Here is an 18357-nt window from a genome sequence, read left to right as displayed (position 1 = left end):
AAAGTTTATTACATTGTAAAACCAATAAAACAAACCCAAGTACCTGAGTTGCTGGAGAAGATGCTAAGCATACCAGACATGTAGAGCACTTTGTCTCTGAAACATGGAAGAGGAGTTGTAACAGGATAATTCATAAAATCTGTAGCACAGAAATTAAATAAAGAGAAAAGTGCCACAGATTGCTGTAAGACGGATTCACCTAATAGCATTAAAGAGAAAGGAATGACCATTAGAGTCTATGAGATACTTTAAGTACTCCTCAAGGGCTTGTACATGCTTCACCGCTTTATGTGGAGCCTTGTGTCCGTTGGAGTACAATCTTGTTAATCAGCTCTCAAGGTCACAGCTGAATGCAAGAGAGGCAGGCTGTGCATCTGTAGAAGTTATTTATTTCTGGGGAAAAAAAAAAAAAGCTCTATTTATGTGAAAATGATACACTGTTACATAGTACTTAAGTCCAAACCTGCAAACACTTATCCTCACTGACATCATTAAAAACATTCACAAAATTGTTTGCAGAACCTAAGTGTAAAGGCTCAAGTGCGAGCTACCCAAGATGCCTTCACTGCCATTGCTGTCTCCCTCTAATGATGAGAGGAAGTGCACCTACCATGGGAATTGCCTTTCCCATTCAAATCTGGGTGACCATGAAACAATCAGGATGGGATGAGGAACAGTACTAGATTTAGTTTTGTTCTTCTCCACCCTTGCCCTGCCCATTGCAGTTCTCTCTTGTGATAAAGAAGAAATTTTTGGGAGGAGGTAGGAGAAGGAAGAGAGACCGTCCCAGAGGGCACAGCAGGGAGTAAACTACAGCTCTGAGCAGTTATTCAGTGTCTCCTTTTGTCCCAGGACAGCACAGATACATACAGTCTTCAAGAAGACTCAAACTTTAAGCGAACCTTAAGAAATTATTAGGAATCAATGTGTGGGTAAACTACTAAAATTAACATTCCGAAAGTAAAGCTCTGATATGACAAAATAGGCTTTAGAAAAACTGTGGAATAATTGTAACCCAACAAAAAAAAGGGGGACAAAACACCCCATACAGGGGGGAAAGAAAAAAAAAAAAAGGCAGCTTTCCTTTTTTTTTTTTTTTTTTCCCTAAAGAGATACACCTGCCAAAGAAATACAATGAAGCTAAGAGATGAAATACAAATGGATCACATAGTTGAGGAATCAATGGGAAAGACTTATTTTTGTTTTACATTACTCAGGGACCAGTTCTCTCCCAAGAGTAGATTATATGTGGAAATTTTACTGCTAGAAAGGAGCTTTAAGTGGCTCTTAATACCATCACTACTTGTACTTTCTAACAGTGATTATGGAATTTCCACTGGAGGACAATTTAGGGGAGAAAAAGCTCAAAAGGTTTCAGCAGAGTCAAAAGTGATGAACGTTTCTGAGAGGAAAAACACCAGAGTGGCTGAGACATAAGAAGATATCCAGTTCTTCCTAAGTAGCAGCTTAGGAATCTTGATAGTCACACTTGCAGAACTTGGTAGGGACCGGCTTATCCAGCCGGATTGTCATGACCATTCTTCATTAGCCCTAGAGACCATGAATACTTAGAGTCACAACACACACAGAATCACAGAATGGTTGAGGTTGGAAGAGACCTCTAGAGATCATCCAACCTGCCCAGAGCGTGTTACACAGGATGGCATCCAGGTGGATTTTGAATATCTGCAGAGAAGGAGATTTCACAACCTCTCAGAGCAGCCTGTTCCAGTACTCTGTCACACTTCAAATTTTAAAGCTCTTCTTTTCCTAGCACCACTATACTTATGTTCTTGAAAGACAGTCAAGAAATAAAAGTCCCTGTGAAAACCCATTTTCATTTAATACCTATTACAGTGTTTTTTTCTTTATTTTTAAAACAGGTCTTTCTAACGATGAGTACTTTAGCAGATAAATACATGCACATTTGTGCCCACGCACCACTGTAACAACTATTTCGGTTGAATTTATGGATATATATTTGAAATACAATACAAAAATAGGTCTTGAAATCTCAATGAACAATGACTTTAAAGCATGCTATTCTCCCTGTACTTTGGTATTTTATTTTAAAAACTTTATTTTAAAAACAAGGTTAAATTAGAATGCATTGGACTGAATAAGTGACTTCACGAAGCTTTTTTTATTTTTCCCTTCTTTCTGAAGTCTGCTTTATGTAAGCAGACTGACCCACACTGCAGCTTCATTCTCACTGCATGCCTTCTTATCAGGACCTATCCTGATTCCTTATGAGACATATATGCCAAAAGTAAATAATTCTTTTGTCAGAAAAATCAACCAGTTTGGAACCACTTTCTGGAGTATAGGCATAGACAGACTTGTTCAAGAGTATAGCTCAAGATTGACATCAGCATTGTCAGTATGTTTGCAAGAGCAGGTTGGCCAAATTCAGAGAGGTAACATCTCTGGGTACAGTCAGCTTTGCAGTACAGTAGACCTCAAGAGGCAGGTCCTCGGTTTCTTGACAGTTGTTTGTATAATACTGGCTTCAGTGATCACAGATAATGTACCTTATGGGAAGAGGACTGACTGTTCTTTTTGTTGCTGCTAACAAAACAACATGAAAAAGGAATATAATTTGCATTTGAAAAAATGCAAATGGAATTCTCATGCCAAGAGAGCACAGTTCCTCTAGTTCCTACTTTTTGTTCATATTTACCAGATTTGTCTCTGCCAAGTGAAGTAAGAATAGGGTAATTAGTGGTGAAGAAAACTGTTTAAAAATGCAATGCACTTCAAAGAGCTAAAGACTTCTTATAAAGAAGAAAGCAAGAAATAAGGTGAAGAAAACGTGTTTGTATAATGTATATTTATATGGGTATAAAAACAAAGTATACAATTGTATACTCATATATACAAAGTATAATATATATTTTGTACATATACCTACATATAGAAATAAATTAATGCTTTATTTCAGTTAATAAATATGTAGGAACACAAACTTAGTGACAGAAAAAAAATGTCATTTTTGTTTAACGTTTATATGTACAGATACTGTGCGAAAACTGAAATCTGTACAGAGCAGCATTTGTACTAGCTCAAATGTTCAGAAGAGGAGGCATATTTTTTCCTCTCGTCTTACTATGTAAGAACACTTCTTATATTAGTTTAATCTAAAATGAAACTCTTCCATTAGCATTTCCAATCACAGTTTCAGTTGATCTCTGGAGATCAACTGTAAGATAGATCTTCTCTGTAAGAGACTGTTGTATCAGTCTAATTGAGAGATGATAATCCAAACATTTGAAACCTTTTTCATGGACAACTGTATTTGTTTTAGTCTTGCTTACTGTATTTCAGCCTATACTGATATGGAATTACTTTTAAATAAACTAAAATTTCATCTCAAATGAAAACACAACTTAACACAGAAGTTTGTAATACAGGATTTTGTACCAATTTAAAAATGTTTTAACTGGTGCCATTTTCCTTGCAGTATTCTTATACTGACTTGTTACTGCAATTATCACCACCACCCTTTATGAACTTGTACTGGGAAAGTGATCGTTCTCATAATGGTCTTCATTTTTCATCTTCAAATGTCTGCAGGAAGCTCCTTTAAAGTGTCATAGACATTGCCTGAACGCAACAAGAAAACCTCTGTGATTCATTTGTCATTTTCAAATCATATTGCAAATCAGCACCTCTTTGCACCAAGTTCATAACAGTTATTTATAAACAAATCTAACTTGTCTCTGTATACATTTTAAATTCCACCAGAGAAGTGAATTAATTTTCATTGTCCTGCCTCATCTTGCCCTAGATTTTTCCTTTTATAAGGAAGATTTAGTTGTGTTGGCATCTTAGTTGACAATGAAATTAGTCTGTCACATCCAACATTGTGCTAAAATATTTATTACCGTTCAGTATTATATAGTAATACTAGTATTAGTTTAGTATTATAAAATTTATAAATTTTAAAGTCTGCATGTTTATTAAATGAAGTTTTCTGCCAATATATTCCTTTCAAGGAGGGAAGAAATTTTTAAGCAGAAGATCTATGAAAGTGAAAACCTCACTGTTTTCTTCTACAGAAGAAATCAGAGAAATCTCTTCTGATATTGTCTTCAGAAATTGTCCTATCTTTAAAGTCAACCTTTGACAATATACAAAAAAGGAGGGAGTGGAAGAAGAAAAGGGTTATGAATGCATGAGCTGCTACCAAAACCAATATGAATTTCTAGCTAACAAAATGTATTAAAGTTCAATCAATTTCTTTTGGATAATTACAAAAATTACAAAACTAATTCGCTAAGAGAGCTCTGCACACTGTTGTTTATAATTGTCAATAGAAAATTTCTCAATCCCTCCTTGCTCTCCCAAACAAAATTTTGACCCATGTGACTTTGAAGCTGATAAACATCAAATATATGTTTGCAGAATCTGGAATAAATACATTACTCCAGACATCTATGGAAAGCAGTATGTATTCACTTGCCATCAAATTTCATACATTTGTTTTCCTAAAATGTTGATTTGACTTAGGCTTTTATGGAATCTGTAACAATCCCTACTGAGCTATAACACCAAGGAATTGAATGGGTATTAAAGACATTACTTAGGACAATAGTTACTGTTTCATATTAAATCATTAAGTGAGTCTACGAAATGTCAAGCAGCATTAAATTAAGTTCCCTGCATATTATGACAGGTTCTCTATTTTATAAATAGTCCTTCATGTGTTTGATTTCAGAAATTATATCTTGGTACTTTTGCCTGACACTGCTGTTTCCATTTCTTGCTAAGTTTCCGCAAATTAAAACCACTCTATGTGCATTTTTTTCCCCTGCTGTTGGGTTGCTCTATTCTCTGATATTATCACTCATTTTTCTATTTCCTAAATGAGTGAAATCCACATCTTCCACAAGCGCTTCCTTTCTTGTTTTTGCTACATTACCATAACAGGAATTTGATAATACTGGTACAGCTGATGTCAGTGATCTTGCTATAACTTTGTGACTAAAAAATAACCAATTAAAAATGAATTTCAGGATCAGAAAGGAAGTGTTTATATTTTTCCCCCTCTTTTTTATAAAGCTAAATATACAGGATAATTATTTTTGCATATATCTATACTAGTTCACATTTATTCTTGTAGATTTTCCTTCAAGATACAGCAGCCTCATTTTTTTTTCCTCAATTATCAGTCCAATCACTAACAAATTACTCTTTATGACTGACATAAATACATTAACAGCTCTGTTTCTTCCATGTTAAACAATTGTCTTACAAAGCCCTTTTCCAAACATTAGGCTTTAACAGATTAAGTATTCATAACTTTTCAATGCCCTTTATAGAATTACTTAGACACGTACTTATTTTTGTTTGACTTCCATTTCAGTAGCAGTCTTCAAAACAAACCTTTTTCAGTTCTATGTCTATGTCTTCTTTCCTTCAGAATGGAAGTACATCCTAATGGAATGCACTTCTTTCCTAACCAACAACTGCATGGACTAAAAACTAATTTCTCAGAACTAAACTCAGTGAAGTAGATACTCATTGCTATTAACTGAAATATTTTTGTTCTACATCTGTTCTTTCCACATAGAACACTGAAGATAGAAAAAAGAAAAAGGAGAGTTAGATAAAACTGAATTGGGAAAATGAGATAGAGTACATCTGCTCAATCTCATATCAAGTTAGAAATGCACATTACAGAAATCAATTCACAACGGAAATAAAATGTAGTTCAACTGTTTCAAATACTCCTAGCAGTGGCTGTTTCAAAACCAGAATTCACATATACTTGTACGTATGAACTTATGTAATACAAGTAAAAAAAAAATTAGCACGTATTAAAGATATTCCTTCCACAACCCCTATCTTTGATAAGTTCTTTTAGTTAAGGAGAAAAGGAATGCCTTTGCTGCTCCTGCTGATGTTGAGTCAATCAGAACAGAGTAGTTCTCCTTTCAAGTAGCTGATGACTGGCTGAGAAGGCTGGGAAAGCTGGAAAGATATGTCAATAAATATACTCCTTATGTGATACCATGGACTGTTCCTCAGAAATCTAAGTTTTCAAATCTGCCCCAGCCCAGTATGGACATACTTGTGAATAAGATGGGAAGCAGAGCAAAATTCTTCATAAAGCCAGCTTAAAAATAAATGAGTATACAGAAGTTTAAAAGAAATGCTAATTTTTCTATTGAAATTATTTAGGCATATATGTAGATATATCTATTTGTATATATACACAATACTTTTTCTAAACTATACTGGAAAACAATTTTCACACAATAAAGACTCCTGTTATTTCCCCATATTTAACTTTGTTTCCAAATTAAGTCTCCATCTTCTATCAATGTTTCATTAACTACAAATTCAACATTAGTTACTAAATTTCAGTTAATTAAAAACAGTAAAGCAGTGACATTTTTTTAAAAAGAGCAGATTTCTCACTGTCACTTCATTTTGTACAACTTTCTTCAGCTGTCACATTCACATTCAATTCCTTACTGTTTCTTATATTAAAAATAACATTAAATAAAGTCAGAGACAATAGGAGACAGTGTCTCAACAGCTCTCATCTTACTGAAGTGCAAGATTAGCCAAATGGCAAGCTACTCATCAGACAAAAGTTGAAGTTGCTCCTTCAGTTCAGTCCTGAAGGTAACAATTCCACAATTTGTTCACCTTGTTCATTCAGACCTCAGGTTTCTGCTGAGATTAGGCTGGCTAATTAGTATCATCTGTGATGGTGAGCTTTTAAAATATTATCATCTGTCGAAAGTCAACTGGATTATTACCTCCAGTGACATTTCTCATAGGCCACTAAATGGCTATCAGGTGGTGATAATATTTGGTTGTCACCAACCTTGACCTAAAGAAGAAGAGAACCAACTAGTGTGTGTGTGGCGCTGGGGGAAGGGAAATATATTTTCTGTTTGTTTCACAAACATCTGCTACTATACTTTTCTTAGACATTTCAAAATATTTTTTAACATTTCTATTTAAACCTTAAATATTTGCCCAAAATATATATTTATTAACTTACATGACCAATCAATGAAAAGCGTAAGTAGTCCTACTTTTAGGCTTCCTCAAAATATTTTGGAAGTTAGGTCCACCAAAGTTTGCACATGGTGAAACTGGATACTTGACACATGCCAATTAAAAAAATAATCTAAAAATAAAAAAACAATCCACAAATCTGTAGAAGCTGGAACTATGTCTCACTGAAATGCAGTTGCAGTACAGATTAAAAAAAACAAACAAACAAAAAAAAGCAGTAAGAAATGCAGTGATGTCCTATCAGTGCCACAGGGGGCTGCTACATAATAGTGGTTACAATTCAGTGGAAAGGTTAAGGCAGCTGAATTGCATGTACAGGTTACATTGTTCCAGAAGCCCACAGTACAAGTGTTAGAGTCTAAAAGCATAAAACCCCCAGTGTGTGCCACCAAAGAAATGAAGGTCACTTACTGGCATTACTAGAATTTGTTCATCTTTCAAAATACCAACAAAACAATCACCAAAATATTTCTTCTTGGTTTTGCTTGTAACAAAACTCATATATTACAGCTGTAAAAATCAGTACTTTACAGGCTACCTTGCTGAGAAAAATAAAAAAGCCCTAAACCAATTAGTAACAGTTCTTAGTTTGATATTTGATTAATTTCTTACTTTAAGTGATTCTTTAGAAATCCTATTAATTTCAGGAGTATTAGAAGAGAAAGCAGTAGACATTGTCCCTGATGGTCATAGTACTTAGACAAAGTAGATTTAATTCTTAACATAATCTTTTCTCACTCTTCTTTGAGCTACTCAAGGTACATAAAAGACAACAGAATGTAGAAGGCAGAGATTTAGAGGAGAAACTGCATTATCAAAACAGGTCACAGAGGGAAAACACACTTTTAAAAAAGATGAGCTAAATATAGACTTGATAACTTGCTTGAATTATAATAGCCCAAGGGGCAATTCTAGGATCCAATACCCCAGAATCAAAGAAAAATAGCAATTGTATATCCGGAATAAGGTGTTATTTACTCTTCTGAAAAACATCACCTTGGCTGTATCTTTTAATAGATACAGCCTGTTTTTTTTTTCTTTTTTTTTTTTTTTTTCTTTTTTTAAATATCAGAAGGGAATAGAAGGTCCCTTGTAACTGTTCAGATAACATCAAAATTGACCCCAGTCAAAACTCTAGGACAACCACTTCACTTTGGAAATGTTTACAGTTCAGATACAGATCTTTATCGGAATCTAAATTTTGTAGATTGTCTCTTCAGCTGTAAGATATGATTCAAACCTGAAACTACATATTCTAGGATGATTTATATATTAAAGCTCTCAAATATCATGGTAGACCTGCTACCTCACACGTTTTTTGTTATATTCAGTAGTAGATTTCTCCTCTAATATTCCCTCCCCTTTCTTTCATTTATTATTTTTTTTTAATCCAGTCTGCATCAAGACTGAAAGAAAGGTAAGGAAACATTTGATCTCAAAGCAACATACAACATTTTTATGCAATATAGGAAAGAATGCAGTTATCAATCAATTTTTCACACCTTCTCCCTCACAGAATCACAGACTGGCTGAGGTTGGAAGCAAGCTCTGGAGGCCATTTGGTTCAACCCCCCTGCTCAAGCAGGGCCACCTACAGCAGCTTGCTCAGGACCATGCCCAGGTAGCTTTTGAAGTTTTGAAGATCTCCAAGGAAACAGACTGCACAACCTCTCTGGGCAACCTGTACTACTGCTCCATCACCTGTAAAGTACAGAATTACTTCCTGATATTTAGACAGAACCTCTTGTGTACTAGTTTGTGCCTGCTGCCTCTTGTCTTGGTACTGGGTACCAACAAAAAGCTTGGCTGGATTTTCATTGCATCCCCCCCCCCCCCTTCAGGCATTTATACCCATTGGTAACATCCCCCAAGTCTCCACTCCTGTAGCCTAAACGGTCCCAGATATTTCAGCTTTTCCTCATTGGCAAAGTGCTTCAATCAACTGCAGAAAAGTAAGCAGTGCGGAGGATGGGGGATGACAAGAACTGTTAGAAGTACTTTTTTTTTTTCTGAAAAACACACACCGAAGAAAAAATGGTTGATCAAGAGCTAGTTAGAGATTTTGGGGGATCAAAGTAGTCCCTACAGAATCAGATTAATGCACAGTTGTCCCTAATGACATGCAGAGTTATTTGTTCCTTATTGATTCAAGTTGAAGAGAGATGTCTACTGAATTTCTAACAGGACTTCCAATAGTAATTTCCCTTTGAGTTTTTCCCTCTAAGTACTGACCTTCTACAACAGTCTCCTGCTCCTGGAGTTTAATATGATCAGAGTCTGAACTGATTTGGCTGAAAAGAATTTTGACAAAAACTTTAAGTTACAGTTATACTTGAAGAACATCTTGAATCTTTCTCACCACTAGCAATATCAAGCTCCTTCTTCAATTTTAGCAGTACGAATTCTGAATTGCAGAAAAACAAATTATAAGTTTCCATTGTCTAAACAATTTTTTTTTGCCTAAGATTATGAAGAACAGATTTATCAGATAAAAACTTTTGATCAACACAAAAGCAAATACTTCTGGACAATTCTTTCTATCTATTAAGTAAAAGCAAGCCCTATATATTTCTTGTACTTATCTGTATCTGTTGAAAGCTAAAAATAATGGTGCCTTTAGGAATTGTACCCTACCTAGTTTGTGAAAGATGACGCGAGGCATTTCTGTTCCACATGTTTTATTTTTACACTGCTAGACATCATTGTTATTCCTGAGCCTGATTTATAGGTACCCAGGGGTACTCCTAACCCCTTTTGATGTTATTTCTACTAGAAACAGTTGACAAAAGCAGATCTCCCCTTGAGGATTGTACCATTTTAGTATTTGTTTCAACTTTCAGCCATTTGCTCAACATATTATGAGCTTCTTCAAAGATATAAAATAGCAACCCATCACCTTCGATGCTACAAAAAGAAATAAATGCATAAAGGCTGCCAATTCATACCAACTCCACTGTAGACAAGCAAAAAGCATTGGAAGGCATTACACTATGTGGAACATTGGCTATGGATTTAGCATAACCCTACAAAGGTATTTGGCTCTAAAATATTTCACTCTGTTGGTCAGAGCTGCATGAAAATATTCATATCAAATATAAATCCAGGGTGAAAGAATATGTGCCTAATGTAAACTTGAGAATAAAACTGGCAATATGCTTAAACATTCCTTTCACTGTGTATTTTTCTATATATCATAGAATACATAGAATATTTCTTTAAATAAGATTTTTGATGAGCTCTGTAAGCCCAGCTAAAATCATGTTTGTTGTGCCAAGCATCTTGAGATTTATTAATTGGTCCACCTGTGGTGGACTAGTTGTTCATGATAAATATATGTGAACAAACAGATGAATCATAGAATCATCTAGGTTGGAAAAGATCTTCAGGATCTTCAAGTCCAACCATCAGTCTGACCTACCAAGTCCCATCACTAAACCGTGACCCTTTAGTGCCATGTCTACATGTCTCTTCAGTATTTTCAGAGATGGGGACTCCACTAATTCCCTGTGCAGCCCATTCTGATGCTTGACCACCCTGTCTATGAGCACATAAATAACACCTGGTTGTCATTTTTCTTGTTTCATTTCATTTTTTTCTTGTTTCATTTCATTTTTTTTCAGAAAATAATAAAGAAATCTATTATGAAGAATATACATTTTTTGCCTGTAGCAGAGCTAACACAAAGTAACCGTTATTGCACCAAATACAGATATTGCTCGTTTCCAGCTGAATGTTATAGACTACAATCAGCAGAACTGGTATTTTTCAACTGCATAAGAATATTAGAAAGTGATCACCGCCAAAAATAGTCACCTATATGTTTAAATAAAGTTATAAGGTTATGTGTATAAATATATTTAAGTTCTATGTAAATGTTCTAAGAACACTATGTTGGAGAAAAGAGTTAAAAACTCAAACCAGTGAGCAGAGATTTCATAGGTAGCACAGTTACTTACAACAACCTTTGCACAACACTCATAATTGATTTTATTGTTCTAACTCTAGCTTTGTGTAAAACGTGCTTACCTTTGATCATTCTTGCAATTGGGGTGAAAGAAATAAGTCAAGAAATAGAAATGAAAATGATTTGTTTTAAAGTTTTAATTGGAAAATTATTTCATTCACCCAAACATATACGTGAAAACTTGCTAGATTGGCCATAAAAGAATATGGAAGATGACTGACTATAGCTATAAAGGAAGTTTAACCATACACTGGCCTTTTTTTTTTTTCCTCCAAGAAGTATGTATGCACATGAATAAGAACAATGATAAAGAAACCTTGGTTGGCACTGAAAGTATTGAAAGATTAAAGCAAAGAATCCTCATCCTAATGATCAATGGTAAGATGAGAGTATTAGACTGAAGAAGAAACTGAGATATTTATTATTTCCTGGTTTTACTTCAGAAGGAGAGTTAAGGTCTTTTTGATAGCACCTACAAATGTTCAGTATATAAAAAAAGTAAAAATAGACTTGTGGTTTTAAAACTCAAAACCTCTTAGATAATTAGCATTTAACATATGAATGCATTTACAAAACTTTAAACTTAACACAGAAATGTGCCTATAGAAGTTTTTTTTTTTTTTTTTTTTTTTATCTTTTTTTTGTTTGTTTGTTTTGTTTTGTTTTTAAAGTCGAGAGGAGAGCCCAGTAAGCTGTCAGGAAGAAACAACTTTTCTTGCAATCAAGAAAGACAGACTTCTTGAAAATCCAGTACATGGGTCCTGGAAATGGCTAATGTTTATCCTGTGAAACTCAGGTTTTATTGCAGTAATTTCACCTCTTCGTTGTACTTCACCATGTTCAGTAAAGTGTTTGGATGCTTCCTGAGCCCTGCATAGTGGATAGTAGGACATGAATAACCCTATTGCACACTGTCTTGACACTGGGATAAAAGGTATACTTTAACTGTGGATGCAGTTTCAGCAATGAGCCCTCAGGTTTTAGCATCACGATTATGCCAATCTGGCTGTGACTAAGAGCCAAACTATCACAGTACTGCGTAGGACATCTACCAGTTGTTACCTTTTGCCTCAGGATCAGGAATCAGTTGTTGGCTTTCTTTCATTTAGCAGTAAAGAGGGATGCCAAGATTCTGCACTGCAGTAAAAGAAATCACTTCTTGCCCAATGAATCATTAGAAGAGCCAGGAGAGCTAAAAGCTTTTAGGTTGGTCTGCAATCTTGCTATGAAATCCTGAATTAACAATTTGAGAGTGACTGATATTTGGAGCTGCTAGTTCTGCAACTACACCAACAAGGATGCTTTCAAAATCATCTCTTTCTAGAAGACATACCATATGAATCAGCATAGAGTTCAAATGTACCTTGCTACTTTCTTTTGACCAACTATCACTTTACAGTTCTCCTTGGCATACATTTTATTGTAAGCAAGGGTGCTATCTGCCCTAAGACAGAGTCAAGGTAAAATCAAGTTAGTCAACTACAAAAGAGAAGAGGATCTGAAATAATATTGTCTAATTCCTACGGATTTCACCTTGTGCAGTCCCACTGGCCAGAACAAAAGACTTGCTCATGGGTGGGAGTAGATTAGGAGGTGTGCAGGAGAACAAAGGTCATCCTTAAAATTTTATGAAGTAAACAAGAAAAGGATGAGATATCCTCATCATAATTTCATTACATCTCTAGATGTAATTCGAGAAGAATCAGAGAAGAAGCCTATGCCTACAGTGCTAAGAATTGAGAAGCTAAAATCTGCTTACGTAAATTTATTAGTATGCTTATAACAACAACAAGCTGCTGGAGGACTCCCCTGCACACTCCTTTACTCCTGGGATAAAGGATTTCAGTGCCTTCTGCCAAAAAAAAAAAAATCATTCTATGTCCCATGAGACATACTGGGATGGAAGCATGATCCCTTGAGTTTTTGGGGACTGACAAGAATAAAGCTGATCTGTAGGCTGTTTTTTTTTTTTTTTTTGTTATTAAAGAGGTGGCAGATATCTCTCACTCATGCCACAGGTTTCATAGATCTTGCTATGACCAAGTAAAATCTATTAGCCATTCAGGAAACCAAACAGAACTTTCATTTTCTAAAAATTATCTTTATGCTCCATAGTGGAAGACAAACCTATTTATGACCAATTGAATCTGCTACTTAACATAAGAAGATTGAAGTCACTCATAAACATAATCAGTCTTTCCTGTAGCCCCAGCATGGGTAGGTAACTAGCAACTGTTACTGCCTTGCAAGCTGGTCAAGTATCTAAATCCTTCCTTGTTTGCTGTATAAATCCAACAAGCTTATTTATGAATAAATGCTCCCATAATGATGGGCTGAGATAAGTCTACTGAAACTTAGGTTTCCACAGTCATTTGATGTCTTAACTTAAATAAATGAGAATTAGCATACTTCTGTGGTATTGTAATAAATAGTCCAAGTAACATTTACTAGTAAACTTTAGGAAGTTAATAGTTAGTCCTAGGAACAATTCAGCTAAGCAAATTCAGAAAATTCAGTCCAAACTTTCTTTCCTTTGGGATTTTGTCACAAAACTGTGAAAGAAATTACAAATTCATGACTACAGATGAGTAGTTTTGTACTGAATATATCAATTCAGGAAAGTGTCAACATACCCATTTTAAATTTGATTGAAATAATTATAACCAATTCTCAAGCCTAAGTAAACACATTTATGGCTGATATTTTACACTCTTGTTCTTTGGAAAAGAAAAAGGCTGGGCTAAGAATGGAAACCACACATTATCCTTAATTACAGAGAGGTTAATACTGCTGCATACCTAACCATTAGGACAGCTAAGTAATTTTGCACAGTAGTCTCTGAAACAGATGCACAACAACTTCGGAAGCCCTGCATGTATGTGAAGTGCTGGACACCATACTCTTTCTTTTCAATGCACAACTATCTTTTAATCTATAAATAAGAAGAATGTTCTTCAACGGTATACTGTCAGCAACCAATCAGATATCAATGCACTACCACACAAGCACAACATAATATTATACGCTGTATGGGCTATAATCAAAGTTAAAGCCTAAAATTTCCAGTAGGAAATTGATTTCCAAGTAAACCAGCTTTTCCCCTCAAGATACCCCTCAACATTTAACTTAGTCTCATAGGAACTCACTTTTTTTTTTTCCCTAAATACTTTCTCATATTTCAAAACACAGATGAATCAACAGAAATACTTAAAATAAATAACATGGCGCTATTGGTTTTGAGGTAGAGTCTCAAAACCTCTCCTATTCAGTAGATGAATGTGTTTCAGTTAATTCTTCACAGCAATAGTAGCTTTTGTCTTTGTTAGGCAAGTGATTTTTAATCCATGCTTTTGCAGACAATGGTATTCTTGAATGTATGTGCCCAAACACCATACGGTAATATAGATTACAGCATTTAAATGGCAATAAAAAATAATATGAGAACAGACGCACCATAAGTAATTTTGCTTTGATTTATAAATAAAATATCAATAGGTTTCTATACACAGGAATAGTTTGTCCACCTCAAAAACGTGCTTTTGTTCACTGCCTCTCAGATACAAACTGAAGGTACAGATCTATACAGCTATATCACTATCTTAGCATTTCAGACTGTAGCAGTCAGGTTTCCACCCATATTTTAGCTGAGTTATAAAAATGTAAAACTGTAATTATACCATCAAAATAAAGAATATACCTGAATATGTAGCCCATTTTCCACCATAATACTGGGGGAAGAAAAAAAGAAAGGTTTAAAAAGGAAAACCAGCAGAGGGAAAAAAGCTCTTTGAAAGTGAGAAGTACTCTGAAACACTGAGACTGTGAATCTCTGACACTTTTCATTGTACTTACCTAATATCTGTGCATGTTATACATGTGATAGAGCGACTGTTTGTTGTAACGAGGTTCAAAGCCACAGATGTTTCACTGTCAGTTGTTGGGTGTGCTCCACATTTAAAGTAAAACTCCTGAAATATTGAAGGAGAGATAAAGAGAAGATTACATACCTGCAGCTCATGTCCTCCCTTTATCTTAGGCTAACTGACAACTGAGACAACAGACAAATCACCACTGCCAACAGAAAAGGACAATCATTAGGAGAGGTTTAGAAAGAATCACTTGCAAAAATAGAAATCCAGGTATTTTGTTCTGTGATTTTCCAGGTTAAGTTGATATCTATTTGTGAGCTGATTTGACATGAGTGTGATACACTATGTGAATTTCTGGATTTATAGAAAAATTACTTGACCTTGACTTCATTTAGGCATAGTCATCAAAGGGCAGAGTATTATGAACTGCAACCATTTCCACTTTTTTGTTACATATTACCATTTTATGACTTCTAGAACAGATTTTTTTTCAAATTGGCAAATCCTGACATCAATTTTTGTGATGTTGGAAATCTATATAAACATGATTTTATCATCATACTAAAAGGAAGCTCTGGATCTCTTTGGACACATATTTATAATTCAAAGTCATGTAGCAATTGAATTAAGTTGCTTTAGTCCATAGTGCTCTATAGCTTGTTTTGAGTGTCCAAGTCATTGTATGCATCTGTAAATAAAAGCAGTCTGAAGATAATGTGCCTTGCAATAAAAGCCACAAATGACAGCTTCCATTTTTTTTTTTTCCTTAAAGACCTTTTTTGTTGTTGTTGTTGTTGCAGGTTTCTAAAGTAAACATTAAGACTGGTGTAAATTGTGAATTCAAATTTACAGGTGTAAAAGCATCAGAGGAAATTATAAGAATGAGAGGTGTTGATGGTACCAAGATCACAAGTGACTCTCTAGGCATCCATGCAAAGGAAAAAAAAAAAACAAAACTGCAACCAGAAAAAGAGACACAAAGACAGTGATTCAATCAACAGTGTTTCCTAATGACTCACATAGGTGGGACAGAATGAAGAAAAAGAAAATTACAGTCAGTATGAACATTTTCAGGGCATGAAAGTCACATCCAAAAAAGCAGGGATAAGAACAACCCAAAATCTATGAAAAAGACGGTAAGATGGTGTTTCCTGGTCCTCCCTGACACCCCAAGTTCCTAGCTAGACTATCCAGACACATACCTCAGTTGGTATATGAATACAAGAACGCTAGTATGACTGAGTGGAGTAAGCTTTGTTTAATATAACATCACCTTCTCCTCCTACACAAACTTGCACTGAGATTTGCTACAGAACTGTACAAAGTCAGACCAGAAAACATTCTTCCTTCCACACTCTGTATCAATCCTTACAAGGAAGTCTTCTATGTCTGGGAAGCAGAGCTGTGAATTACAGTTCTCTCTCAATATATCTCATTGAGATATATTGCATATTTCTACATGAGACAGACACAGCACTATGCAGTAATACCTCTAACATCAAGTCTGGTAACTGGGATATCAGAAGTATTAATATAGCTTTCCTTCTAGGTTAGTAAATTCTGCTTCTCAGAGAAGCCATGATATGCAATACATTGATCATAAACTCCACCATAAGTTATTAGCCTTTAAAATACTTGAAAAAAGATTTAGACTTGAACTTTTTTTTTTTTAAGAAAATATTTAATATTCCAAGACTTTCATGTGAAGAAAAAAACTAAAACCACAAAAAAAAGGGGAGAGGGGAGGTGGAAGTGAGAAGTCAAGAATATGGAGCTACTTTTCAAAGTTTCTTCGTAACTCTGCGAAAATTACTTCTCTATACTTCTGTTTATCTTCTTTAAAACTGCTCTGAAATACAGCACATGGAATCTGAGATCACCTGACCACTCTGGCATCATGGACTACACTGCCACTTTTTTTTTAATCATAGTTATAAGATCATTCATACAACTGGAATGCGTATAAGTCCTGAACTCAATTTGGTTCAGAACTGCAATTAAAAATGTAACCAGTTTGGTTTTTACACATTTTGTAAAAACACAACTCACTAATATTTATTTGTCACAAATATATTTACAAAGTTACTTCTTAATATTAACACCAAAATATCTTCCTATACTGAGTTTATATGCTGCTGTATAACAGTATTTTCAGAATTTTAACCTTATAACAACAAAGCTTATGGAATAACATAAAAGAGATAGTTAAAATTTAATGGAGTCTACATCACTCTCTCACCACTTCTAGAACATTTCAAAATAGGAAAAGTTACCACTAATAGTAGTAAGAAATTACTAGTAGTAGAAATTCCTCTATTGTGCACTTTGTTTTCATTTGGTCAAAATAAAATGCATCGTTGTTTTTGTTAAGTTTTCATGATCTGCATTGAGTATGGATGTGAAGAAATTACTGAGGAAAAAAAATTTCTACGTTCATGAAATATGTAGTTCTATGGTCATCTTCTACTGCAGAGAATACCTTTAGATAGTTTCCTTGCCTAAAGGCATAGGTCCCCCGAAATTGTGAACATTCTATTTAACATTACAAATGTCACCCTTTTGACAGTGTATCTGATAGATTGTTATTCAGAGAAAGGAGCAAGCATTGCTCTTACATACTTAGTCATATTCTTCATTCCTGTTATCGCTTATGTGTCACACAACACGGTAAAAACTGAAAGGGGGAAGAAAAGGTTCAAGAATGCATGGTCACTGTTTGCTACTTTGCATGAAACTCATCCCTCAGAGGTAAACACTCAAAATTATCAAAAAATCTTATTTGATATTTTACAAAAAAAAAAAACATCTCCCCCTAAACTCTATCTTTCCAATAAAGAAATTAGGATACCCCTAACTCATGATTACAAGCAAACTGTCTACTAGATGGTCAAACAATCTAGAAAAGTGACCAAAGTGATGCTCAAACCACCAGTGGGTGACTGGGATCTGACAGGGAATAATACATCACAGGAACCACAAAAACAGTAACCTTTTAATGCCCATTCCCTGGTTCAGTAAACGGGAGTGTCAGAAAAGGTACTACTCTTTGCTAGAAAGTGTCAAAATATCCTGCATTTCAGCTGATGTGCAAATCACACATGAAAATACAGGGTTCTACATATATTTCTTACTGCCGTGAAAACTGCTTAAAAATTTTGAGGAAGCTCAGCTTTTGATTTTTATTTATTTTTTTTTTTAAACTTTTTTTTTTTAAATAAGCTATTGGTCAAGATCGGTCCCTAAGCTACATACATGTATATGTACAGACGTATATATCAATCATGCATGACCCACACATTTATTTAGAATCAATAGGTAAATAAATTTATTTATAACAAAGCTATTTACATATAACATATTATATATACATTCAGTATGTATATATTGATAGTATAGTTTTCATTTTTCAAATTATTAGCACTTCTAAGTACGGTGATACATGAAAGGAGGCTTATTCTCCCAAATAAGAGAACACAATGCCATCCTGGC

At 34.7% G+C, this 18357-nt stretch overlaps 1 protein-coding gene across 2 annotated transcripts in view; it reads right to left on the bottom strand.

Annotated features, from left to right (window-relative positions):
- PRKN (parkin RBR E3 ubiquitin protein ligase) overlaps window positions 1-18357 on the bottom strand; it is a 759823-nt gene that overhangs the window by 359469 nt on the left and 381997 nt on the right. For both annotated transcript variants that reach the window (XM_068676962.1, XM_068676963.1), the window contains exon 6: window positions 14852-14967. In XM_068676962.1, coding sequence (XP_068533063.1) covers window positions 14852-14967 — 116 coding nt within the window. The remainder of the gene's footprint in view (window positions 1-14851; window positions 14968-18357) is intronic.

The sequence above is a fragment of the Anas acuta genome, chromosome 3 (assembly GCF_963932015.1).
Source record: "Anas acuta chromosome 3, bAnaAcu1.1, whole genome shotgun sequence".
In the NCBI taxonomy this organism is placed as follows: domain Eukaryota; kingdom Metazoa; phylum Chordata; class Aves; order Anseriformes; family Anatidae; genus Anas; species Anas acuta.
This window is presented reverse-complemented; position numbering and strand designations above follow the sequence as displayed.